Consider the following 23,590-nt stretch of genomic DNA (forward strand, 5'->3'; position numbering starts at 1 on the left):
ATGATATAAAAGTCACTGTATCCTGACATGTGAAGGGCAAGTGGAAGTCAGTAGCAAGACAAAGCCTCTGCATTATTCATCCATGAGAGTTGGCGACGGGAGAAATGGAATTCTCTGGATCCTGCTCGCTCTTGAGATGTCCAAGCACAAACCACTGAATGATGCTGTGGCCTTCAGGCCAACTTACCAAGCTGGTATCATACTGACAGGAGTACATCTATATATGTTTTTTTTTTAGTTCATTTATGGGATATTGGCATCGCTGTCTAGACCAGCATTTATTGCCCATCCCTAGTTGCCCTTGAGGTGGTGGTGGTCAGCTACCTTCTTGAACTACTGCAACCCATGAGGTGTAGGTATACAGACAGTGCTGTCGGGGAGGGAGCTCCAGGATTTCGACCCAGCAACAGTGAAGGAATGGTGATATATTTCAAGACAGGATGGGAATGACTTGCAGGGATCATCCAGGCGGTGGTGTTTCCAGGTACCTGCTCCCTTGTCCTTCTAGATAGCAATGGTTGTGGTTTTGGAAGATGCTGCCTAAGGATACTCGGTGAGTTCCTGCAGTGCATCTTGTCGATGGTATACATGGCTGCTACTGTTCGTTGGTACTGGAGGGAATTCCTGGGACATGAGTGTTGCTGGTTGGCCAGCATTTATTGCCCATCCATAGTTGCCCTTGGCTAGACCATTTTAGAGAACAGTTGAGAGTCAACCACATTGCTGTGGCTCTGGAGTCGCATGTAGGCCAAACCAGATAAGGATGGAAGATTTCCTTCCCTACAGGACATTAGCAAACCAGATGGGTTTTTCTGACAATCGACAATGGTTTCATGGTTATCAGTACTTCTTTATTCCAGACTATCAAGTGACACTTTATCAAATTTCTTTAGAAGTCCATATACCACACCAACTGCACTCCCTTCAGCAACCATTCATTAATTTTATTTTACACCAGTTAAGTTAAGCATCTCTGAATATAACTACTGTTCTGTTTTAGTTAACCTTACTGTGACAGAAACAGCTCAACTTATATTAGGCCTCCTCTTGCCTTACTTGATGTCAAACGTAAAAGGTAGCTATATTGATATCTGCTGTGAAGTGGACATTGATGCTACAGAAATAAAAATATTTCTTGTTTTCTTTCTCCAGACTAAGAAGCAAGAAATTTTGACAAGTAGAGGCCGTTGTGCGAAAAATGAGTGACAGAATAGAAACATACAAAATAGGAGCAGGAGTAGGCTCTTCAGCCCTGCTCCGGCATTCAAAATGATCATGGTTGATCCTCTATCTCAGCTCCATGCTCCTGCACCCTCCCAAAACTCGGCACCGTCAGAGTCTCGAAAGCTATCCATTCCCTTCTTAAATATATTGTGATTTGACTTCCACAGCTTTCAGTGATTGAGAATTCCACAGGCTCACCACCCTCAGTGAAGAAATTTCTCTTTATCTCAGCCCCGTATCCAATGAATCAATCCTTGGTCTACATCCCCAGATGAAACAACATCCCTGCATCCAGTCTGTCCAGCCCTGTCAGAATTTTAATTAGATCCCTTCTCATTCTTCTAAATTCCACTGAATAGTGACCAAGTCTATTCAAAAATACAGTTCTTGAATATACAGATTTCCCAACAAATGTATGACCCTGCTTAGTCAATAACTAATTCCTAGTCCTGGTGAGGCACTCTGTGAGGTCTCTCCTCAAATGACAAACCAACCATACCAGGAATTAGCCTGGGGAACCTTCAGTGCACTCCCTCAATGGCATGTATAAGACCAAAAGTGCACAATACTCCAGGTGTATTCTCACCAAGGCCCTGTACACTGCAGGAAGACATGGCTGCTCCTGTACACAAATCTTCTTGTAATGAAGGCCAACATACCATTTGCCTTCCTAAATCCTCGCTGTGCTTGCATGATTGCTTTCAGGTGACCTTTGTACGAGGACATCCAGGTCCCTTTGTACATACACAGACTCCAAATGCGGTAGGCTTGATAGGCCAATTGGGCTTTACACTCACACCAAAGAGATTCTGGCATTTTTTGTGCAACAGATCCAATTTTTTTCCATTAAAATTAATGGATAGGAAATAGTCAGCAGAGAAGCTGGTACCAGGTATAATTTGACTACATGCTCCCAGCACACCTAACTCAAAATTTATCAGCATTTATGAAATTTACTTTTCACAGTTTTGGAAAAATTTTTTTTAGCAAGCTGCTATAAAATCTACTACTTGAGCTGTAGTTCATATGCTGTTTATGTATAGATATGTTGTTTACAGATGTGAGAATTATGTAACTGGTTACATCTGTAAGCAAATATTATTAGCATACAAGTTAAGTTCTACAATGGAATACTTTGAGAAATGACATTGTTATATGTTCTCATTCTTACCTTATTTCCTCTTCATTTGTCAAAGGCTGTTTTGGTGTTTTCATTTTATCCAATTTCTTAGTTAACATTGAAGAGACGCGTGAAAATGTATTTAGTGAACGCTTTGTGATGTTCTCAGTTTTCTTTTTGCTACTTCCTGCATCTTTGGCAGCGATGTGCTGCTGATAAGCCTGGATTAGGGAATCCCCATCCTCTCCTAAATCGCTCTTCAGCACATTCACAGTCTGGTCTTCCTCTACAGAGACACCTTTTGACCTCTTTACCTTCAATTTTTGTAGAGTGGTTACAGATTCTGATGCAGCAGAGTCTTCAACAAACGCACGTTCTTCAATCAACAATTTCTTTTTCTTCTTTTTGTTTTTTTTGGGGGGGATTTCATCTTCACGGAGCTCATCATTGTTAACTTTTTCTGCCACGGAAGTCCTTTCATTCAGTTTGTTTTTTGAGAAGCGGGGACTTTGCTCCTCTGGGTTATATGTGTTATTTAAAATAGTTTCATCATCTTCATTGTCCTTATCTAGACCAAGTTTATTCCTCAATTTTTCAAGCTAGACAAAATAAAAACAAAAAGGATTTTTAATACTAATTTAAAACTGTGTGTCAGGATCATGCACAACACAAGAAAAGACCACTGGATCCATTCAAACATCCCCATAGTTCAAAAATCACCATTCGATCCTTTATCTTCTCTACGATCTAAAAGAGAGCCAGTGAATGTTAACTACTTCGATTTGCAGGCTTTCGATAAGGTGCCGCACAGGTGGTTGCCAAGTAAGATAAGAGCCCATGGTGTTAGAGGCAAGGATATAACAGTGGGTGGCTGGTAGAAGGTAGAGAGTGGGGATAAACGGGTCCTTTTCAGGATTGCAGCCAGTGACTAGTGGAGTTCTGCAGGTGTCGCTGTTGGGACCACAACTTTTCACTCTAGACATAAATGATGTAGATGAAGGAACTGAGGGCATTGTAGCTAGGTTTGCAAATGATACAAAGATAGGTTAGAGGGACAGGTAGTATTGAAGACGCGGGGAGGCTGAGAAGGACTTGGACAGGTTAGGAGAGTGGGCAAAGAAGTGGCAGATGGAATACAACATGGGAAAGTGTGATGTTATGCACTTTGGTAGGAAGAACAGGAGTAGACTATTTTCTAAATGGGAAGAAAATTCAGAAATCGGAAGCGGAAAGGGATTTGGGAGTCTTAGTTCAGGAGTCCCTTAAGGTTAACTTGCAGGTTGACTTGGTAGTTAGGAAAGCAAATGCAATGTTAGCAATCATTGAGAGGATTAGAATACAAAAGCAGGGATATACTGCAGAGGCTTTATAAGGTTCTGGTGAGACCATATTTAGAATATTACGAGCAATTTTGGGCCCCATCTGAGGAAGAATGTGCTGGCCTTGGAGCGGGTCCACAGGAGGTTCACAAGAGTAATCTCAGGAATGAAAAGCTTAACATATAGGGAGCGTCTGAGGATTCTGGGACTGTACTTGATGAGAGTATAGAAGGATGATGGGGGGAATCTCATTGAAACTTACAGAATAATGAAAGGCCTGGATAGAATGGACAAGGGGAAGATGTTTCCATTGGTAGGAGAGATCAGGAGCCTCAGAGTAAAGGGACAACTCTTTACAACTGAGATGAGGAGGAATTTCTTCAGCCAGAGGGTGGTGAATCTATGGAATTCATTGCCACAGAAGGCTGTGGAGGTCAGGTCATTGAGTGCATTTAAGACAGATAGATAGGTTCTTGATTGGTAAGGGAATTAAGGGTCACGGGGGAAAAAGTGGGAGAATGGGATTGAGAAACTCATCAGCCATGATTAAATGGTGCAGCAAGCTTGATGGGCTGAATGGCTTAATTCTGCTCCATAAGATTATGGTCTCTGCCACCTCCCTGACTGCAAACTCCCAGTCAAACAACGTTGTAATTTTAAAATGCTTATCCTTGTTTTCAAGGAGGACTTGGACAGGTTAGAGCCTCCAGGCTTGTGGAGCTGGTGGAGGTTACAAAGGTAGAGATAACTGCACTCCTAATTCTGGGCATGGTGGGGGGGTGGCGGGTTGAACTGGAGTTCCACTTTGGGTTGCGATGAGGTGCTTTAGTTGGAGTTTGATGTTTGAGTGAGTTCGGTGAGGAGAGGACGAGATGCTCCTTTCCTTTTCCACCAATCCTCAGAAAGACGAGCAGTGGCCTTGCAGTGGGGACCATCTGGGCCACCAAAAGCCACTTTTGGAGGTGACATAAACATTCAGAACATGATACAGTCCCAATGGAAACAGCTAATTGGCTGGCAAGTGATACCTGAAGACTATTTTCTTATGGTTTTAAAAGTATAATATATTAGCTTTAATAAATGTAGGGACTTGCGATAGGGATAATATCCTAAACAGGTTAAAATGAGGCTTTATGGGTTTAGCTTAAGAATAAAAAAGGGGCAGTCATACTACTATGATTATACTACAGACCCCCAAAGAGTGAGGGGCAGATAGAAGAACCGAAGTGTAGACACATTTCTGCTTGTAGTAATAAGTAGGAGACTAACTATCCCAATATCAATTGGGTTTCAAACGTTATAAAGGGGCATTGAGGGTAAAAAATTCATGTATTGTGTCCAGGAAATTTTTAAAAACAGTATATGACAAGCCCAATAAGAGGAGACGCATTTCTGGATTTAGTCTTGGGGAATGAAGATGGGCAAGTGGGTAAAGTGACAGTGGGTGACCATACTGGAGATAGTGACCACAATTCAGTTAGATTTAGTATTGTTATGGAAAAGGACAGAGACAAACAACAGGAAAAGTTTAAACCGGGAGAGGGGGATGGTAAATTTTACAAAACTGAGAAGTGGTTTGGCTGAGGTGGACTGGACAAGACTGCTGAAGGATAAATTAGTGATAAACCAGTGGAAGCACTAATGAGTGAGATCCTTAGGGTACGAAGCAGACATGTCCCCTCCAAAAGTAAGAATGGCACTGCCAAATCTAGACCCCATGGTTATTTAGAAAAATACAGAGGAAGATTAAACAGAAAGAAAAACTTATGATATTCACTGCAGATAGCCTAGAGGAGTATACAAAGTACAGGGATCAGTAAAGACATAAGGAAGTCATAGAGAAGACATGAAAATATATTAGCAAGCAAGTTTAACCAAATACGTTTTACCAGTATATAAAGAGCAAAAATATAGTCAAGGAAAAGTGGAACCTATCAGTGATGAAGAAGGGAATTTGTTTTAAGATGCAGAGGATATGGGAAAAGTTTTAAATTAATTATTTTGTCTCCGCATTCACAAAGGAAAGGGATGCTGTGGATAGGGTAACCCAAAAGAAGCCGTGTAAAATACTGGATAAAATCATAACGAAGGGGGAAGTGTTCAAGGAATTGGAATCCTAGAAAGTGGATAAGTCACCAGGGCCAGAAGGATTATTGCCTGGATGTTGAAGGTGGTCAGGGAGGAAATAGCAGAGGCTCCAAGGATTATTTTCCAATCTTCACTAGACATTGCTGAGGTGTCAGAGGACTGAAGGAATGCAAATATGGTTCTGTTGTTTAAAAAAGGTACGAAGGAATTGCTAAACAATTATAAGCCAGCTAGTCTTACTTCAGAGGTGGGCAAACTGTTAGAATCAATCCTGAGAGATTGGATAAACTGTCACTTAGGAAAAAATGGATTAGTCAGAGATAGTCAGCATGGCTTTGTTAAGGGAAGGTCTCACGCCTTACAAATTTGATTGTCATTTCTTCCTCAAAGAATTCAAAAAGGATCAATGAAGGTAGTGCAGTGGATGTTACCTGCATGGATTTTAGGCATTCAACAAGGTCCCACATGACAGACTGGTCAAAAAAGTAAAAGCCCATCGGATACAGGGTAATATGGCGAATTGGATCAAAAGTTGGCTTAGTAACAGGAAACAAAGGCTTCGATGGCTGCCCTTGCGAATGGGATGCTGTTTCAATTAGTGTTCCACAGGGCTCAGTTTTGAGATCCCTGCTGTTTGTTTTATACATTAACGATTTGGACTTGGATGTGGGGAGCGTGATTGGGAAATTTGCAGACGACACAAAAATTGGCCGTGTAGTGAATAGTGCAGATGATAGCTATAAGCTCCAAAATTATATAGATAGATCGGTGGAGTGAGCAGGAAAGTGGCAGTTGGAGTTCAACTCTGATAAGTGAGAGGTTATACATTTAGGGAGGTCAAATATTAAAAGGGAATGCACAATATACAGTATTATACTGAGAGGGGTAGATGAAGTGAGAGATCTTGGTGTGCAAGTGCACAGGTCCCTAAAGGTAGCAGTACAGGTAGATAAGGTTGTAAAGAAGACATATGGAATGCTCTCCTTCATTGGCAGAGGTATAGAATACAAAGGTAGGGTACAATGATGAAACTGTATGAGACACTGGTGAGGTCACAACTGGAATATTATGTGCAGTTCTGCTCACCACTTTACAGGACGGACATAATTGCTCTGGATAGTGTGCAGAGAAGACTTATTAGAATGTTGCCAGGGCTGGGGAATTGTAGCTGCAAGGAGAGTTTGAGGTTGTCTTCCTTGGAACAGAAAAGGCTGAGTGATGACATGATTGAGATATACAAAATAGTGAGAGGTAAGAGAGTAGACAGGAGGAACCCGTTTCACTTGGCAGAAAGTTCAAAAGCCAGGGGTCATAGATTCAAACTGAGTGGCAGAGGATCAGAAGGGATGTGAGGGGAAACCTTTTTAAGCAGAGAGTGGTGGGTGTCTGGAATTCTACGTCTGAGATGGTGGTGGAGGCCGAGATCCTAAACTCATTTAAAATGTACCTGGATCTGCACTTTAAGTGCTGTAAGTTGCAGGGCTATGGGCCATGTGCAGGAAGATGGGATTAAAAAGGGCACCTGGGTGTCTTTGGGTCAGCATGGACAGGATGGGCCAAATGGCCCCTTTCTATGCTGTATCGATTCCATGGTTTTTATGGTATGGACCGCACAGGGTGGGGCCAGCGCAGCGTATGGGGTGGTGGAGGGGCAAGTGGAGCCTCTAAACCATTTCTACTTTCTTACAGAAGCTCCAAATTTCTATCTATTTTGTTGATCTACAGAGGCAACTGAAACATTGCACCTGATAAGCAACTTTAAAAATCTTCTGTACAAGAATAAGATAAAGTAAACAAGCCAAATCAAAGAATGGCATGCTATAGTTATACTCACCACAATATTTTCTTGGGAAGGTATACTTTTCTTTCTGGATTTCTTTTTCCCAACATCTAAACCAGAATAGCTTTTGAACACCTCTTCAAACTGAGCTTTAGTCTTTGCCTTAGCTTCACTTTCTCCTGTAACATTAGCCACAATTGGTCAATTGGACAGTAAATTGCGCAACAACCCAAGGGAAAACTTAGAGTATATAAATTGATACTTTTTTTTTTACAGGAACTGAGATTCATGTGACTATTATTTGCCTTGTTAAAAAAAATCAGGAGGGAAGCAAAAACGATTCTGAAATGTTAAATGAATACGAAAATAAAATATAAATAAAAACAATATGGAAAAATCAAAATATCCACTGAGCATATAAAAAAATACTGCTTAAGGAATCATGCAGGTATATTGTTAGAACGACGAACCTCAAATGTCAAATTAATTATAGATCAATGAGTACAGCTAAAAAAAATGTTTAAAAAGTCTAAAACATGAGATTTCTCTCTGCACCTGCAGTCATCTTTAAATAACTTCTTGTTTCATTTTTGCCAAGAAATTATTTATCTTTAAACAGAGTTTTGCATCAGTTTCTTTTTTGTCTGATGCTCTTACTATCCCATCTGTCTACCTTCCATTTATCTCAGTTACATGGTAGTCTACCTCTGTTCACAAAGAAACATAAATACTTAGGAAAAAACTGGTCATGTCCATGTACAGGAAACAGTCATAATTTCCAAGTAGTTTTGTCAAACATGAATTTGAACAAGTGGGAAAAAGTGACATTCACATAGGAGGGGGGAGAGGAGCGTTGATATTATATTATTCAGGATATTAATCACAAGCCATTTATCTTTTAAAACCTAGAGAAATGGAGTAGAAGTCTTCCTTAGTCATTGGCAGGCAAAATCCCACTAAAATTGATGATCTTTCATGCGGAGGCAGAAGGAGAGGAAAGTTTGTAATTTAGTCAAAATGTCTGTGGATTCTATACTCTGATGAAGGGAGCTTTGACGAAGAGTCAACCAGACTCGAAACGTTGTCAGACCTGTTGAGATTTTCCAGCATTTTCTGTTTTTGTTGTGGATTCTATAATTGCTTTAAGAAAGTTTGAAAAGACTTTGAGAGTGTGCATCAATTGTAAAGGATCAAGTATAATTTTCTTGGGAACCGTTGACCAAGGAGTGCTATCAAAAAGGAAGAAAAGACAGAAGTCACGGGACCAGTCAGTCAAAAGAAAAGAGAACTGCAGGACTGGGAATTCACATTAACAAGGTGGTGTGTGTATGGAATATGATTAAACAGGACAGAAAGCTGAAGATAAGGTTAGTGCAAGAATCCATGAAGGAATAGCAATATAGTTCCAAGTTAGGGAAACATTCATGACGGTGATGCTCCCATGCATCTGCTGCCCTTGTTGTTCTAGGTGATAGAGGTCAAGGGCATGGAAAGTGTTGTTGAAGCACCTTTGGTGAGCAGTTGCAGGGCATCATGTAAGTGTTTATTGTCACTATGCATTGGTGCTGTGGATAATCAATGTATAAGGTGGCAGCGGATGGATGCCAATCAAGCAGGACACTTTTTCCTGGATGGTGTTGAGTCAACCAGACAAGTTGAAAGTATTCCATCACACTCCGAACTTGTGTCTTGTAAATGGTGTCCCAAGATGTGTAAGTTGGGTGGAATAAACGTGCGGAAATGCTTTAGGGAGTCAGGGGTGAAGCCCCTCGTTACAGAATTCCTAATCTTTGACCTGCTGTTGTAGCCACAGTATTTGTGTGGCTTGTCCAGTTCAGTTTCTGCTCAATGGTAATCCCAGGGATATTGACAGTGGGGCTTCAATGATGGTAATTGAATTCCATGGGGGAAATGGTTAGAGTTTCTCTTGTAGGAGATGGTCATTGCCTGGCATTTGTGTGGCCTGCTGCATTTAGATACGGACAGGTCCTGCTGCATTTAGACATGGACCGCTTCGGTATCTGAGAAGTTACAAATGATACTGAACGTTGTGCAATCATCAGTGAATACCCCCACTTCTGAGCTTATGATCGAGCCGAAGATGGTTGGGCCTAGGACACTACCCTGAGGAACTCCCATAATGATGTCCTGGAGCTGAGAAGACTCACCTCCAACAACCACAACTACATTCCTTGTGTTAGATATGACTCTAACCAGCACAGAGTTTTCACATAAATCACAGAATAAGAGGAGGCCATTTGGTCCATCATGTCTGCACTGGTTCTCCAAACACAGCACCATGTCTTCCCGCTAATCCCCTTTGACTTCAGTTTTGCTTTGATGTCACACTCGGTCAAATGCTGTCTCGAAGTCAAGGGCAATAACTTTCACCTCAAGTTTGGCTTTTTTGTTCATATTTGGATGAAAACGATAAGGTTTGAATCAAGGCTGTAATGAGGTCAGCATCTGAGTGGCCCTGGCAGAACCCAAACTGAGCAGATCATTACTGTGGAAGGACCATTTGATAACGCTGTCAATGACATTTTCCATCACTTTGTTGATTGATATGTACGAGGCAAGTTTTTTTTTTACACAGAGGGTGGTGGGTGCCTGGAACTCGCTGCCAGGGGAGGTAGTGGAAGCAGATATGATAGTGACTTTTAAGGGGCGTCTTGACAAATACATGAATAGGATGGGAATAGAGGGATATGGTCCCCGGAAGGGTAGGGGGTTTTAGTTCAGTCGGGCAGCAAGTCGGTGCAGGCTTGGAGGGCTGAAGGGCCTGTTCCTGTGCTGTAATACAAAGAACAAAGAAGAACACAGCACAGGAACAGGCCCTTCGGTCCTCCAAGCCCGCGCCGCTCCCTGGTCCAAACTAGACCATTCTTTTGTATCCCTCCATTCCCACTCCGTTCATGTGGCTATCTAGATAAGTCTTAAACGTTCCCAGTGTGTCCGCCTCCACCACCTTGCCCGGCAGCGCATTCCAGGCCCCCACCACCCTCTGTGTAAAATACATCCTTCTGATATCCGTGTTAAACCTCCCCCCCCCAACTTTACCTTGGACCTATGACCCCTCGTGAACGTCACCACCGACCTGGGAAAAAGCTTCCCACTGTTCACCCTATCTATGCCTTTCATAATTTTATACACCTCTATTAAGTCACCCCCCATCCTCCGTCTTTCCAGTGAGAACAACCCCAGTTTACCCAATCTCTCCTCATAACTAAGCCCCTTCATACTAGGCAACATCCTGGTAAACCTCCTCTGAACTCTCTCTAAAGCCTCCACATCCTTCTGGTAGTGTGGCGACCAGAACTGGGCACAGTATTCCAAATGCGGCCGAACCAACGTTCTATACAACTGCAACATCGGACCCAAACTTTTATACTCTATGCCCCATCCTATAAAGGCAAGCATGCCATATGCCTTATTCACGACCTTCTCCACCTGTGACGTCACCTTCAAGGATCTGTGGACTTGCACACCCAGGTCCCTCTGCGTATCTACACCCTTTATGGTTCTGCCATTTATCATATAGCTCCCCACTACGTTAGTTCTACCAAAATGCATCACTTCGCATTTATCTGGATTGAACTCCATCTGCCATTTCTTTGCCCAAATTTCCAGCCTATCTATATCCTTCTGTAGCCTCTGACAATGTTCCTCACTATCTGCAAGTCCAGCCATTTTCGTGTCGTCCGCAAACTTACTGATCACCCCAGTTACACTTTCTTCCAGATCGTTTATATAAATCACAAACAGCAGAGGTCCCAATACAGAGCCCTGCGGAACACCACTAGTCACAGGCATCCAGCCGGAAAAAGACCCTTCCACTACCACCCTCTGTCTTCTGTGACCAAGCCAGTTCTCCACCCATCTAGCCACCTCCCCCTTTATCCCATGAGATCCAACCTTTTGCACCAACCTACCATGAGGGACTTTATCAAACGCTTTACTGAAGTCCATATAGACGACATCCACGGACCTTCCCTCGTCAACCATTCTAGTCACTTCTTTGTTCTTTACTCTTTGATAGTAGCCTGATGGAGCAGTAATTGTCCAGGTTGGATTTGTCCTACTTTTTATGGATAGGACATACCTGGGCAATTTTTTATTTATTAAAAAACATAGATAAGGAAGTTTCTGGGAAATCTGTGTTTCAAGGCTGTCGTAAACTTAGCTAAGAAGTTCTGCAGGAGTGAGCCTTTTGGATAACAACTGTCTTCAGGAACTTTGAATGGAATGCTGTTCCCGGTGAATGTGACTTGAGGGTTGAATTGGTAGGATGGAAAAGTGGGGGATCCTACATACTATAGGCTGAGTAAGACAACTTTTGAACTGCACATAGTGTCACACAGCATGGGAAAGACGTAGGTGTTTGTGGTTGTCTAAGATGTATCTTTGTTGTGTCGTCTATTTAGCATGAATTTTACCATTCTATTTCCAAGTCGTATTTCTGGTCATTCATGTTCAATTTACATTGATTTGGATTAGTATTAAAGTAAAAGTTACAAGAAAGTGAAATCTTTATTCTGCTGGAGTCATAGAAACAGAAGTTAGAAGCAGGAGTAGGCCATTTGGCCCTTCGAGCCTGATCTGCCATTCATTTTGATCATAGCTGATCAATATCCTGATCCCCCTTTCCCCCCCCCCTTTAGCCTCTACAGCTATGTCTAATTTATTCTTGAAATCAGACAACATTTTGGCCTCAACTGCATTCTGTGGTAGTCATTTGGTAATCTTGGGTTTGCCATTCCCCAAGGGGATAATAATAAAATTGGGGGCTCATCCGGAAACTGACCAGAAACTAAAATTGATTCACTGGAACTTTCCAGCAATTAAACAAACAAGATTTCATGTTTACTTTTGCTATATTGCATGAGGAAATCAACACAAGTTTCCTTTGTGGCTCTTCTTTAGGAAGATCATTTGGTAAATGTGGTCATTTTGGTTTAAGTTTTCCCCATGCGGATTGTTAACAAAAGTGAATGTGGAAAATATTAACCTAGTCTGATTCAAAAGCTGAAAATTCACCGAAATCAGGAATTAAAGTGTCAGAGAATGGTTATGCACCAATTATATTGAAAGTAAAATTATAATAAAGGCTGCCTTTGAGGTCAGGGCTAAAAAATTGTTAGGACAGAGCACAGAGAGCTTTACACTGTGCGTAACTATGCTGTATCTGGGAACATTGAGATGGACATCGAGTAGTAAAATGAAAAGTGTTGCATTTCCCAATACAAATATCCTTCAATTTGATGTGTGCAACATGCCCATAACATTTTTCAATGATGAAGCCCATTTCAATATCAAGCAGATTATTTTTCCAAGTTAAAAACAAACAAAAAATCTGTTTTCTCCGCAGGAGTTCCCTGAGGTGCAATGTTTCCAGCTTTTTGGTGTCATTCGACACCCCCTCACACACCCAGATGCTGACTGACCATAATTACGTACTTCCAAAATATGTTTTTTTATTTCAAATGTCTAGCACTCTCCTATCAAAACCAAGACAGTTGTGTCCATATCATACCTGCTGGCATATTTCTGAAGTCAGTGGAGATCTTCCTTACTCATTACATTTTCATACAAAACCTTTAGCTGATAGCCAACCTAAAATGAGTAAAAGAAAAGAGCATCGTAAGGCACTAAAATAAATGGTTTGTGCATGTAGGAACAGGATTAGGCCATTCTGCCCATCAAGCCTACTCCGCCATTCTGTATGCTCATGGCTGATCGGACACTTTAATGCCTTTTGCACACAGAATCCCATTACCCTTTACGCTATTGTTGATCAGAAACCTATCAATCTCTACCTTAAACATATTGACTGAACTTCAAAGAACAATACAGCACAGGAACAGGCCCTTCGGCCCTCCAAGCCCGCGCCGCTCCCTGGTCCAAACTAGACCATTCTTTTGTATCCCTCCATTCCCACTCCGTTCATGTGGCTATCGAGATAAGTCTTAAACGTTCCCCGTGTGTCCGCCTCCACCACCTTGCCCGGCAGCGATTTCCAGGCCCCCTCCACCCTCTGTGTAAAATACGTCCTTCTGATATCCGTGTTAAACCTCCCCCCCCTCACCTTGAACCTATGACCCCTCGTGAACGTCACCACCAACCTGGGAAAAAGCTTTTCGTTCACCCTATCTATGCCTTTCATAATTTTATACACCTCTATTAGGTCTCCCCTCATCCTCCGTCTTTCTAGTGAGAACAACCCCAGTTTACCCAATCTCTCCTCATAGCTAAGCCCCTCCATACCAGGCAACATCCTGGTAAACCTCCTCTGCACTCTCTCTAAAGCCTCCACGTCCTTCTGGTAGTGTGGCGATTCCAAATGCGGCCGAACCAACGTTCTATACATCTGCAACATCAAACCCCAACTTTTATACTCTATGCCCCGTCCTATAAAAGCAAATTTCCACAGCCTTCTGGGGAGAGAATTCCAAAAATTATCATGAACTGTGCAGATGTTATCTGTGAGGGCGCCTCAACTCAAAACTTTTCATGGTGGTGTAGTTTTGTTTTTGGAATGGTGTGAGGAGTCATGTGAAATACCCAGTGAGAATAACCAGCCTAGTCACTGTAACAATTTTTAAAGATTATTTATTAAAGACAAATACATACAACTTGGATTATAATACTCGAAGGCATAAAATATTTGAATTACTAAACACACACAGTTTTTATAGAAATTACCCCTTGTTCCAAAATATATCTCTGATTCCTGAACTCTAAGACTTGTTCTGAAACAACATCCAAATTAAGTAAATCTAGAAGTCAAATCCGGTTTATAGTTACCATGCAATATAAGGTGGATGATTGAATCTGGGAAATGTCTTCTCCCATTCTAGAGAAAATATTTAAACTACCTTTACAAATGTTTCTGCACTATCTTGGCTCTAAGACTTCTTAGATGTTAAAATGGCCTCCCAGTTGTGAACTGTGAAACTAGCTGGTCGGCTCTTAGATGTTACAATGCCTGCTGCATCTGCAGGTGCAGGCAATTATACCCTGGTTCGTCTTTAGCTCTTCCTTCTGTACATTTGGACTGTCTGCATTTCTCATATTCTGTGACTCTCAAAATTAATATCTGCATACCGCCACTGATCTCTGTCATCTAGGCAAGCTGTTTCCTGCTAATCTTGTTACTGGGAAAGGTCGCATCTCCTTACCACCTCTGAATGTTAGCTACTGTTGTCGCTAGGCAGGTTTTCACCTGTTGCTGGACAGATTATATCTTTTAATTTCTTGTTAAATGCTTGTGCCTGCTGATAGATGGATCCATGACAAGATTCATAGCTTGTGTGTAAAGATATTTCTCCTCATCACGGCCAATATTATCTAGAAGAGCAGCAGAAACATGGGAACACCACCACCACCTGCAAGCTCCCCCCTCAAGCCACACACCATCCTGACTTGAAAATATATCACCGTTCCTTCAGTGTCACTGGGTCAACATCATGGAACTCTCTCCCCAACAGCGCTGTGGCATATTTCTAAATCATGTGGGCTGCAGTAGAATCCCTACAGTGCAGAAGGAGATAATTTGGTACATTGAGCCTGCACCAACAACAATCCCACCCAGGCCCTATCCCATTAACCCCACGTATTTACCCTGCTAGCATGCCTGACACCAAGGCAATTTAGCATTCAACCTAACACGCACATTTTGTTTGGAGTGCGGGAGGAAACTGGAGCACCTGGAGGAAACCCACACAGACACTGGGAGAATGTGCAAACTCTATACAGACAATAACCCGAGGCCAGAATCGAACTCGGGACCCTGAGCTGTGAGGCAGCAGTGCTAACCACTGTGCCAACATGACATCCAGTTCAGTAGTTCAAGAAGGCAGCTCACCACCACCTTGTCAAGGACACTGAGGATATGCATCAGATGCTGGCCTAGCCAGTAATGCCCACATCCCATGAATGAATTAAAGAAAATGTGAGTATTGATTTTGACTTAAGTCCACTGACTCCCACAGCTAATTTGACTGCGCTTCCTCATGCTCCACTTCCTGTAAGACCTCTATTTCATTCTTCTAGTTTCTCTATGTCCACTGCACCTTCCATCCCACAAGCCTTCATATTCAACGAATAACTCTTTTCCTTTTTGCTACCTCCAAGACGAAGCTACCACCAACACAACATCTCCCCTGCCATTTCAGCAATGAAAAGGGAGTGCTCTTTGTGATTTCCTGGCCCAGCACCCCTCCCCCTTAAATGTTCCAAAGGAAACATTGCCTTTGCAACACCATGGCTCAACACTCTTCCCCAGTGTCTCAAGTGCAGGAGATGCAACACTGCCCTTTTATCTCCTCCCTACTCACTGTCCAATGCACCAAGCACACCTTCAAGGCAAAGAAGCGATTTACTTTTGCCTCTTTCAAATTAGTTTACTGTATTTGCTGCTCACAATTCAACTCTAAATTGGGGACACCAAGCACAGACTGGATGGCAGCTTTTAGAGTCCTTTTATTCAGTATGCAAGTGTGCCCTGAACTTCCAGTCACAATTTGAATTTTTGACATTGCCCCCACTCTGTTCTTGGCCTGCTGCAGTGTTCTAATAATGAAGCTCAAGGTACAGCATCTCATCTTTCAACTGGATGCTTTACAAATTAGAACCAACTCGGAGTTCAATTATTTTAGATCATATCCTATACTCCCATTTTGTTTTCCTTTTTTTTGCCGGTATTGTTTTTGTCTCTTGGTTATTTCTCTTTTTGCATTTAGATAGCAGCTGTTTATGATTGTCCCTTACACCTCCTCGAGACAGATCTTTTGTTTCTTTATGTGTCCCATTACCTTTTTCTTGGCCTTGCACTATCAACCCTTTTATCATTTAATTTCTCCTGGGTCCACCCTATCACAGCCCTTCCCTTTTGTTCTTTTTCCCATCCTCCTCCCTTTCATTTTCTTCAAGTCTGTTACATCTATTGTTATGAACGCTAGAAACGTGATCATGTTTTAAACTGTCTCCTTCAATTCAAAATAAAATGGAATAGTTCAGAGAGGGGATGAGACCTCAAACAAGAGACACACCCATGTGACCTGCTGGTTGTGGACTCAAACTCAAATTGAATCTTGTTCAAAATTCAGTGCAAGTTTTTAATATCTCGGCACAAAGGATAAGGAAACTAGCCTTATTACTGCCCAGACACATGGACTCCCAGGATCAGAGAAAATGATTAGCAGGCAAAGGCTGAAAACAGTTGCTTCGAAAGCAGGTGGAAGAAAAAGACTGCTTTGGGGTTAATCATCAAGCTAAGTGCTGGCGACAAAAGAAGCCTTGTTGAGCAAACAGGAAGTGTGAAGAGTAAAAAAAAGGGTATCTTGCTACTGGAAGATTGATTGAAAGGGACTTTGTTGAAAAGGACAGTGGAAGATTCACTATATGGGGTAGGGCAGAGATACAGTTGCAGGTGGAGATTTTTAAACACAGACTATGTTTCTGCTGAGAGTGTGGTATAACGAATAGACATGCCGCAGGGTTTTGATTGTGTCAAGTTAATAAGGAATACCTTTTCTGGAGTTTAGTGCATTTGTTGCCTGCCAAGTAATATTGATTTTAGTGCACTTGTTATAGTAAACGTCTTTAAAACATGAAATCACATTGTCTGAACCTTTCAACTGGTCACTGAGAAATTAATTTCTCTTATTAAATTTTAGCAGCCTCTATGGGATTGTAATACTCTAATATATCCTAGTCATCGACTCCAAACGTTAAACCTCGTTTCCCTCTCCACAGATGTTAGATCTGCTGAGTGTTCCCAGCAAATTCAGTTTTTATTACAGATTTCCAGTATCCACCGTATTTTGCATTTGAAAGATAGACTTTGCTGTCCATCTGCTTACCCTCTCAGCAGGAGAGTATTTGCATTGGAGAATATGTATACATAACTGATAAAACAGTTATCCAAACTGCAAGAGACCACAATCTTATGATTCCCACATAAAAACTCTGACAGCCGCTTCTTGCCCACTTCCCACCCATTCCCAATGATTGGATCAGCTCTTGCCCACTTCCCATCCATTCCCAGTGATTGGATCAGCTCTAACCCACTTCCCATCCATTCCCAGTGATTGGATTCGCCACATGTTAATGAGGCTTACAATGAAAACCACAAGGCCTCAATATCATGGGCCGGAAACTTCATTTTCCCCCACAGGAAACTCATTGGCAGTTAGCATTCCTTCCAGATAATGTGGTTTACTATAACTTCATAAATGACAACATTTGAGTGAATCTATCTGCCCCTTTTCCACCATTCCTATCACTGTTGAGAAAAATCACTGACACATTTATGACAAGACAAATGGACAATTTCAATGCAGTTAACATTTGAAAAATTTATTCCCAGTCTATGCTGGGATTTTCTAAATTTACGAGTAATGATGCCCACAGATGCATCACCATCTTGCAATAATACAAACATGTTCACTACTGTCCTTTATTACTTTTCTATTAACGGCACAAAAGTAGAGACATGGCAAAGAAAATTACAAAGAGAAAGATACCTTTGGCTCCTTAAATTTTAATGCTGAACCTCCAAGCAGATTATGATAAAGCCATTCTATGTTGAAAAGCATTAGCCTTTCTAATAAAATAACTTTCATCGATTTTACAATATCTATTTATAAAATGTTTTATAAGCAATCTGTGACAGCATGGAGTGGGATTGGAGTAATTATATGTCAGCTTGTTAATAAGCTTCAAGTAACCCGTAAGACAGTCAATTTATATCCTCTTGCAAAATAAGGTAATAAAGCAAGCGAGAGCCAATAACCTTTGGCAAAGTAAGCTTTTAATAGCAGACTTAGTATTATCCTATGATCGCCAAAATGTTATCAATCTTTTCAAAGAAAAAATTTAAACTTCCAGTGACTGACTGAAAGGATTGTACAAGATTTCAAACTTTACAGGAATAAAAAACAACACTGACTAAATACTATTTCAGTGAGCAACTGATAGTCTAAACAATGAAAAATTTCTCATTAGCTTTTAAATCCACTGAAAATCCCCCTTCATGTTTACACTTTACTCTTTCCCTTTACAATGCTTTACACTGTATCCCAATACGTGGGACAATAATAAATCAAATCAATTAGACCACTTCATCGCCAAGAACCAGTGCAAGATGATTCTTAGTTCCTGAGGGCCTGCCTCCTTTCTTCCTAACTCCAGAACTGAATTAGAGATTGTCCCCTCTAACCAAAGCTAGACGAATGGTCTCTCAACTGGTGCACAAGCTCCCAGCCGCATTCTTCCTGGTGAAAGAATGAAAGAAAGAACAAAGGAAAAGTCAGTCAGTTCCTCGACCTCCTTCACAATCTCTTTCAGATTCTTGCAGACTGTCTGTGAGGTTCAGAAATCTGAAAGCTGTTCCTGCAATGATGTGGAGATGCCGGCGTTGGACTGGGGTGGGCACAGTAAGAAGTCTCTCAACACCAGGTTAAAGTCCAACAGGTTTATTTGGTAGCACGAGCTCTTGGAGCGCTGCTCCTTCATCAGCACTCACCTGATGAAGGAGCAGCGCTCAGAGGGCTCGTGCTACCAAATAAACCTGTTGGACTTTAACCTGGTGTTGTCAGACTTCTTACTGTTCCTACAATGGTTTCCAATGGATTTCTCACTTCACTACCTCCATGGAAACATGAATCACATGGTACTTCTATCCAGGCAGGAATGCTGATGTCCTAACTTTAACACTGCAAACTCCATTCTAGCTTGAAATTAAATAGAGTACTTTGAATATAACTATTTACATAATCTGATACTCTTAACAGTTCCTTGTGACTTGGAGTCTAACACTCTTTCCACTGTCACCACCCAAGTTATTATTTGCAGATGTGAATAACTCTTACTTTCTATTGGATGGGGGGGGGGGGGGGGGGGGGCAAGATCAGGTGTTGAATTCAATGATCAGCTGTGGTCAAAATGAATGGCGGAGCAGGTTCGAAGGGCCGAATGGCCTACTCTTGCTTCTTTTTACAATGTTTCTACCCAATCAATCTGGGCTTCACTGCTCCTATAGCAACCAACTCATCTAGGCTGGTTATCAAGCAGGTCACATGACCTCTTCACAGTTCCATTTTATTGTAAGCAGACATTCCCAAATCAGACAAAATTTATAGACTTGTATTTTTAACATACGATTACAAAACCATTTTATAAAAGGAGTACTGACTGACAAATGTCACTGATCCAGCACACCCATAGAAACTAAAAACGTAGATCCACTTCTATACAAAGACAAGGAAGGTTTTTATGAAAAATTTGCATCACATTTTTCTTGCATGGGGAAAGCAACTAAAAATATGTTGCTAATTGAACATTGAGGGCTACAACAACTAAGTAACGCCTTCACTAACCTAGATTCTTAGCTCAAAGTGCTGGCTTAATTTAGATCACTACTAATTCTGACACCAATTAAGGATCTCACTTCAGATGTTAAGCACACTCCCTCTCCTTACTGGACTAAGTCAGTCAGTCAGTCAGACCTACTCCTGGTTCAAACAAAAAATGCTGGAAAATGCTTGTTTTTAAAAAAGTTCTGATGAAGAGATATCCAGACTCAAAACATTAGCTCTCCACAAATGCAGTGAGATGTGCTGAGATTTGCCAGCATTTTTTTTTTCAGATTCCAGCATCCGTAGTAATTTGCTTTTAGTTACTTCTGCCTCATCTTTTTAAAGGAAACAGTAAAATTCCAAAGTAGGAAATCCATCAGTTCAATATTTCAGACATACAGCCTTCATCAAAACCAGAAAGCTAGTTAAAAACACCTCATTGAATGTGGAACAAAATGAAGGGGGTGATGGTGAGAAAGATATAAAAGCTGGTTATGCTGCTTTCTGTCACAAGGAATCAAATAATGAGAGAGAGAGAGGAGGAAGCTCACTTAGGTTTGTCAGCATTTCAGCTGCTTGTCCGCTTACTGTAGAGAATGCCCTCCCCTCCTTTGTTGAATATCCGAGATGATTGGCTCGATGCCTTGCAAATAGAACATAGAAAGAAACATAGAAAAACTACCCCACAAACAGGCCCTTCGGCCCCACAAGTTGTGCAGAACATATCCCTACCTTCTAGGCCCACCTATAACCTTCCATCCTATTAAGTCCCATGTACTCATCCAGGAGTCTCTTAAAAGACCCTATTGAGTTTGCCTCCACCACCGCCACTGACGGCAGCCGATTCCACTCGCCCACCACCTTGTGTGTGAAAAACTTCCCCCTAAATAGGGACAGGATATGTGGTTTACTCAAATCCTGCTGAGGCCGTTGTCCTTTATTGTCTCTTGTAGTTGCGGTGTCCCCATCTCAATTAGAAATACAGTGATGAAAATTGCCTAGCCATTGTAGTGAACTCAAGTCATACTCTTAGCCTGTTCTAAAAGGTCTTTTAGTCTCAGTTCAGTTTTCTAGCTATTTTAAAAATCTGTAGGTGGCATGAAGCATATTTTTGTGACAACAGTTTACAAACTACAAATAAAAACAGATCTACACGCTGGCGGATAAAGTAAAAGGAGGATGGGTAGGAAAAAGATCATAAAAACACCAGAAGCGTGAATGAGACAGGAAACTGAAGTGGCACCCCAAAGGAAACTTATTATACTTGGGAACAGAACAGGTATTCAGCAAAGCAGTCGCAAATGTATTTTTAGTCTGACCGTCAAAGATAGCAGACTCTAAGCTAGAGATGTGATAGAATCAGATTTGAAGCACAAACAAGTTGGTGCATCATGTGGAAAGAATAGTGGGGCTCTGTACAGTTGGCGGTGGTTACCTCCTTTTTTCTCATCTGACCTTATAGACTGTGCATCAGGAGCCATTTTACCAGTGGAATTATTCACTGCTAAAAATCAAACCCTGGTGTTAATCACAGACAGTGTTTCTTCCTCTGTGGGCCAAAAATACAGCCTAACTAACTGCAGAAATCTATATTTTTCAGTCAGCTTTTCAATGCTTTTGTTGTACCAAGGTTTATGAGCAGGAAACATGTTAATCTCTGTGCAGGTGAATAAATCAATCTATTTAGTTGCCAAATCCTTTTTTTCCAACCAAAAACCAAAAAAACTGCACAATGCTATACTTTGGGTAGTAAATTCAAGTTTGATATTGAAAAGGTGTCCTAGTCACCTTTGTAACATTAAAACAAATTACACTGGTGGTTGACGATGGATTTTTTTCCTTCGGAAATGAAAATTTAGTTGATTAGTTTTTACAAACATTGTGGTCAACAACTGTGCGATCTTATCATTCGAAAGGTCATCTTTCATAGAATCCCTACAGTGCAGAAAGAGGCCATTCGGTCCATAGAGTTTGCACCGACTACAATCCTACCCAGGCTCTATTCCCGTAACCCCACATATTTACCCCACTAATCCCTGACACTAGGGTCAATTTAGCATGGCCAATCAACCCAACTTGCACATCTATGGGAGGAAACCCACGCAGACACAGGGAGAATGTGCAAACTCCCTGGTTTAAGGTGCGAGGGGCAAGGTTTAAAGGAGATATACGAGGTAGATTTTTTTTTTTACAGAGAGTAGTGGGTGCCTGGAACTCGTTTCCGGGGTAGGAAGTGGAAGCAGATACGGTAGTGACTTTTAAGGGGTGTCTTGACAAATACATGAATAGGATGGGAATAGAGGGATATGGTCCCCGGAAGGGTAGGGAGTTTTAGTTATGTTGGGCAGCAGGGTCGGTGCAGGCTTGGAGGGCCGAAGGGCCTGTTCCTATGCTGCAATTTTCTTCATTCTTTGTTCCACACAGACAGTGACCTGAGGCTGGAATTGAATCTGGGTCCCTGGCACTGTGAGGCATCAGTGCTAACCACTGTGCCACCATGCTGTCCACACCTGGGGTTTTGTGCACAGTTTTGGTCCCTGTATTTGAGGAAAGATGAAGTGGCATTGGAGACAGTGCAGAGGAGGTTCACTAGACTGATTCCTGAGATGAGGGGTTTGTCGTATGAAGAGAGATTGAACAGTTTAGGCCTATACTTTCTGAAATTTAGAAGAATGAGGGGAGATCAAATTGAGGTATTCAAGATGATAAAAGGTATGGATAAAGTAGACGTGGAGCAGATGCTTCCACTGATGGGGCATTCTAGGATGAGAGGAATTGAGGAGAAACTACTTTTCCCAAAAGGTTGTGAATCTGTGGAATTCGCTACCCCAAAGTGCGGTGGATGTTGGGACAGTGAGTAAATTTGAGGAGTTACAGATTTTTAATTGGTAATGGGTTGAAAGTTTATGGGGAGGGCAGGAAAATGGGAATGAGGAGCATATCAGTGGACTCGATGAGCCAAATGGCCTAATTCTGCTCCTAAATCTTACGAACTCTTATATCAGAATTTCTCACTGTCCAAACTGATCCTGATTTATATTATTCTCATTAATGCTGCTGTGCCCTATACTCCAAGCCTCTTATAAGCTCCAAATATATCACCCGATCTACTCTTCTTTCTCTTTGCATCTCGCAATGCTGAGATGAAGATTCAACTATGTTGTCAACTACTCCTACGTTATTCTTAGTAACTAAGAGCACTGGAACTCCCTCAGTCTTTTCTTTCCATATCAAACGTCAAGTTTGTAACCCATATGAGCCATCACCTAAACCCTATTTCCCAATTTACTTTATTTACTCTTTTATTCTTTAGAAATCTGGCAGTATCTGGAACTTTCAGGTGGTGGTGTTCGATAAACGAGAACACCACCACCTGCAAGTTCCCCTCCAAGCCACTCACCGTCCTGACTTGGAAATATATCGCTGTTCTTTCGCAGTCGCAGGGTTAAAATCCTGGAATTCCCTCCCTAACAGCACTGTGGGTCAACCCACAGAACATGGACTGCAGCGATTCAAAGCAGCAGCTTACCACCAGCTTCTCAAGGGCAAGTAGGGATGGGCAATAAAAGCTGGCCAGCCAGCGACGCCCATGTCCCACGAATGAATTAAAAGAAAGTATTTGACTACATGACTTTTTATAAAGTTTAATGCCAAGGTTCAGCTATTTATGTCAAAATAGTGATGTAAAAATGGCCAGCAC

At 41.6% G+C, this 23,590-nt stretch overlaps 1 protein-coding gene across 1 annotated transcript in view; it reads right to left on the bottom strand.

The window, feature by feature from the left end:
* The window catches only part of ahi1 (Abelson helper integration site 1), a 134,750-nt gene that overhangs the window by 97,795 nt on the left and 13,365 nt on the right, over positions 1-23,590 (bottom strand). Inside the window, exons 2-4 of the mRNA XM_078212568.1 lie at positions 13,065-13,144; positions 7,586-7,710; positions 2,396-2,943 (exon numbers count right to left, since the gene is read on the bottom strand). Of these exons, the coding sequence (XP_078068694.1) occupies positions 2,396-2,943; positions 7,586-7,710; positions 13,065-13,074 (683 nt within the window). The 5' untranslated portion in view covers positions 13,075-13,144. The remainder of the gene's footprint in view (positions 1-2,395; positions 2,944-7,585; positions 7,711-13,064; positions 13,145-23,590) is intronic.

This window comes from Mustelus asterias, chromosome 5, assembly GCF_964213995.1.
Source record: "Mustelus asterias chromosome 5, sMusAst1.hap1.1, whole genome shotgun sequence".
Taxonomy (NCBI): Eukaryota; Metazoa; Chordata; class Chondrichthyes; order Carcharhiniformes; family Triakidae; genus Mustelus; species Mustelus asterias.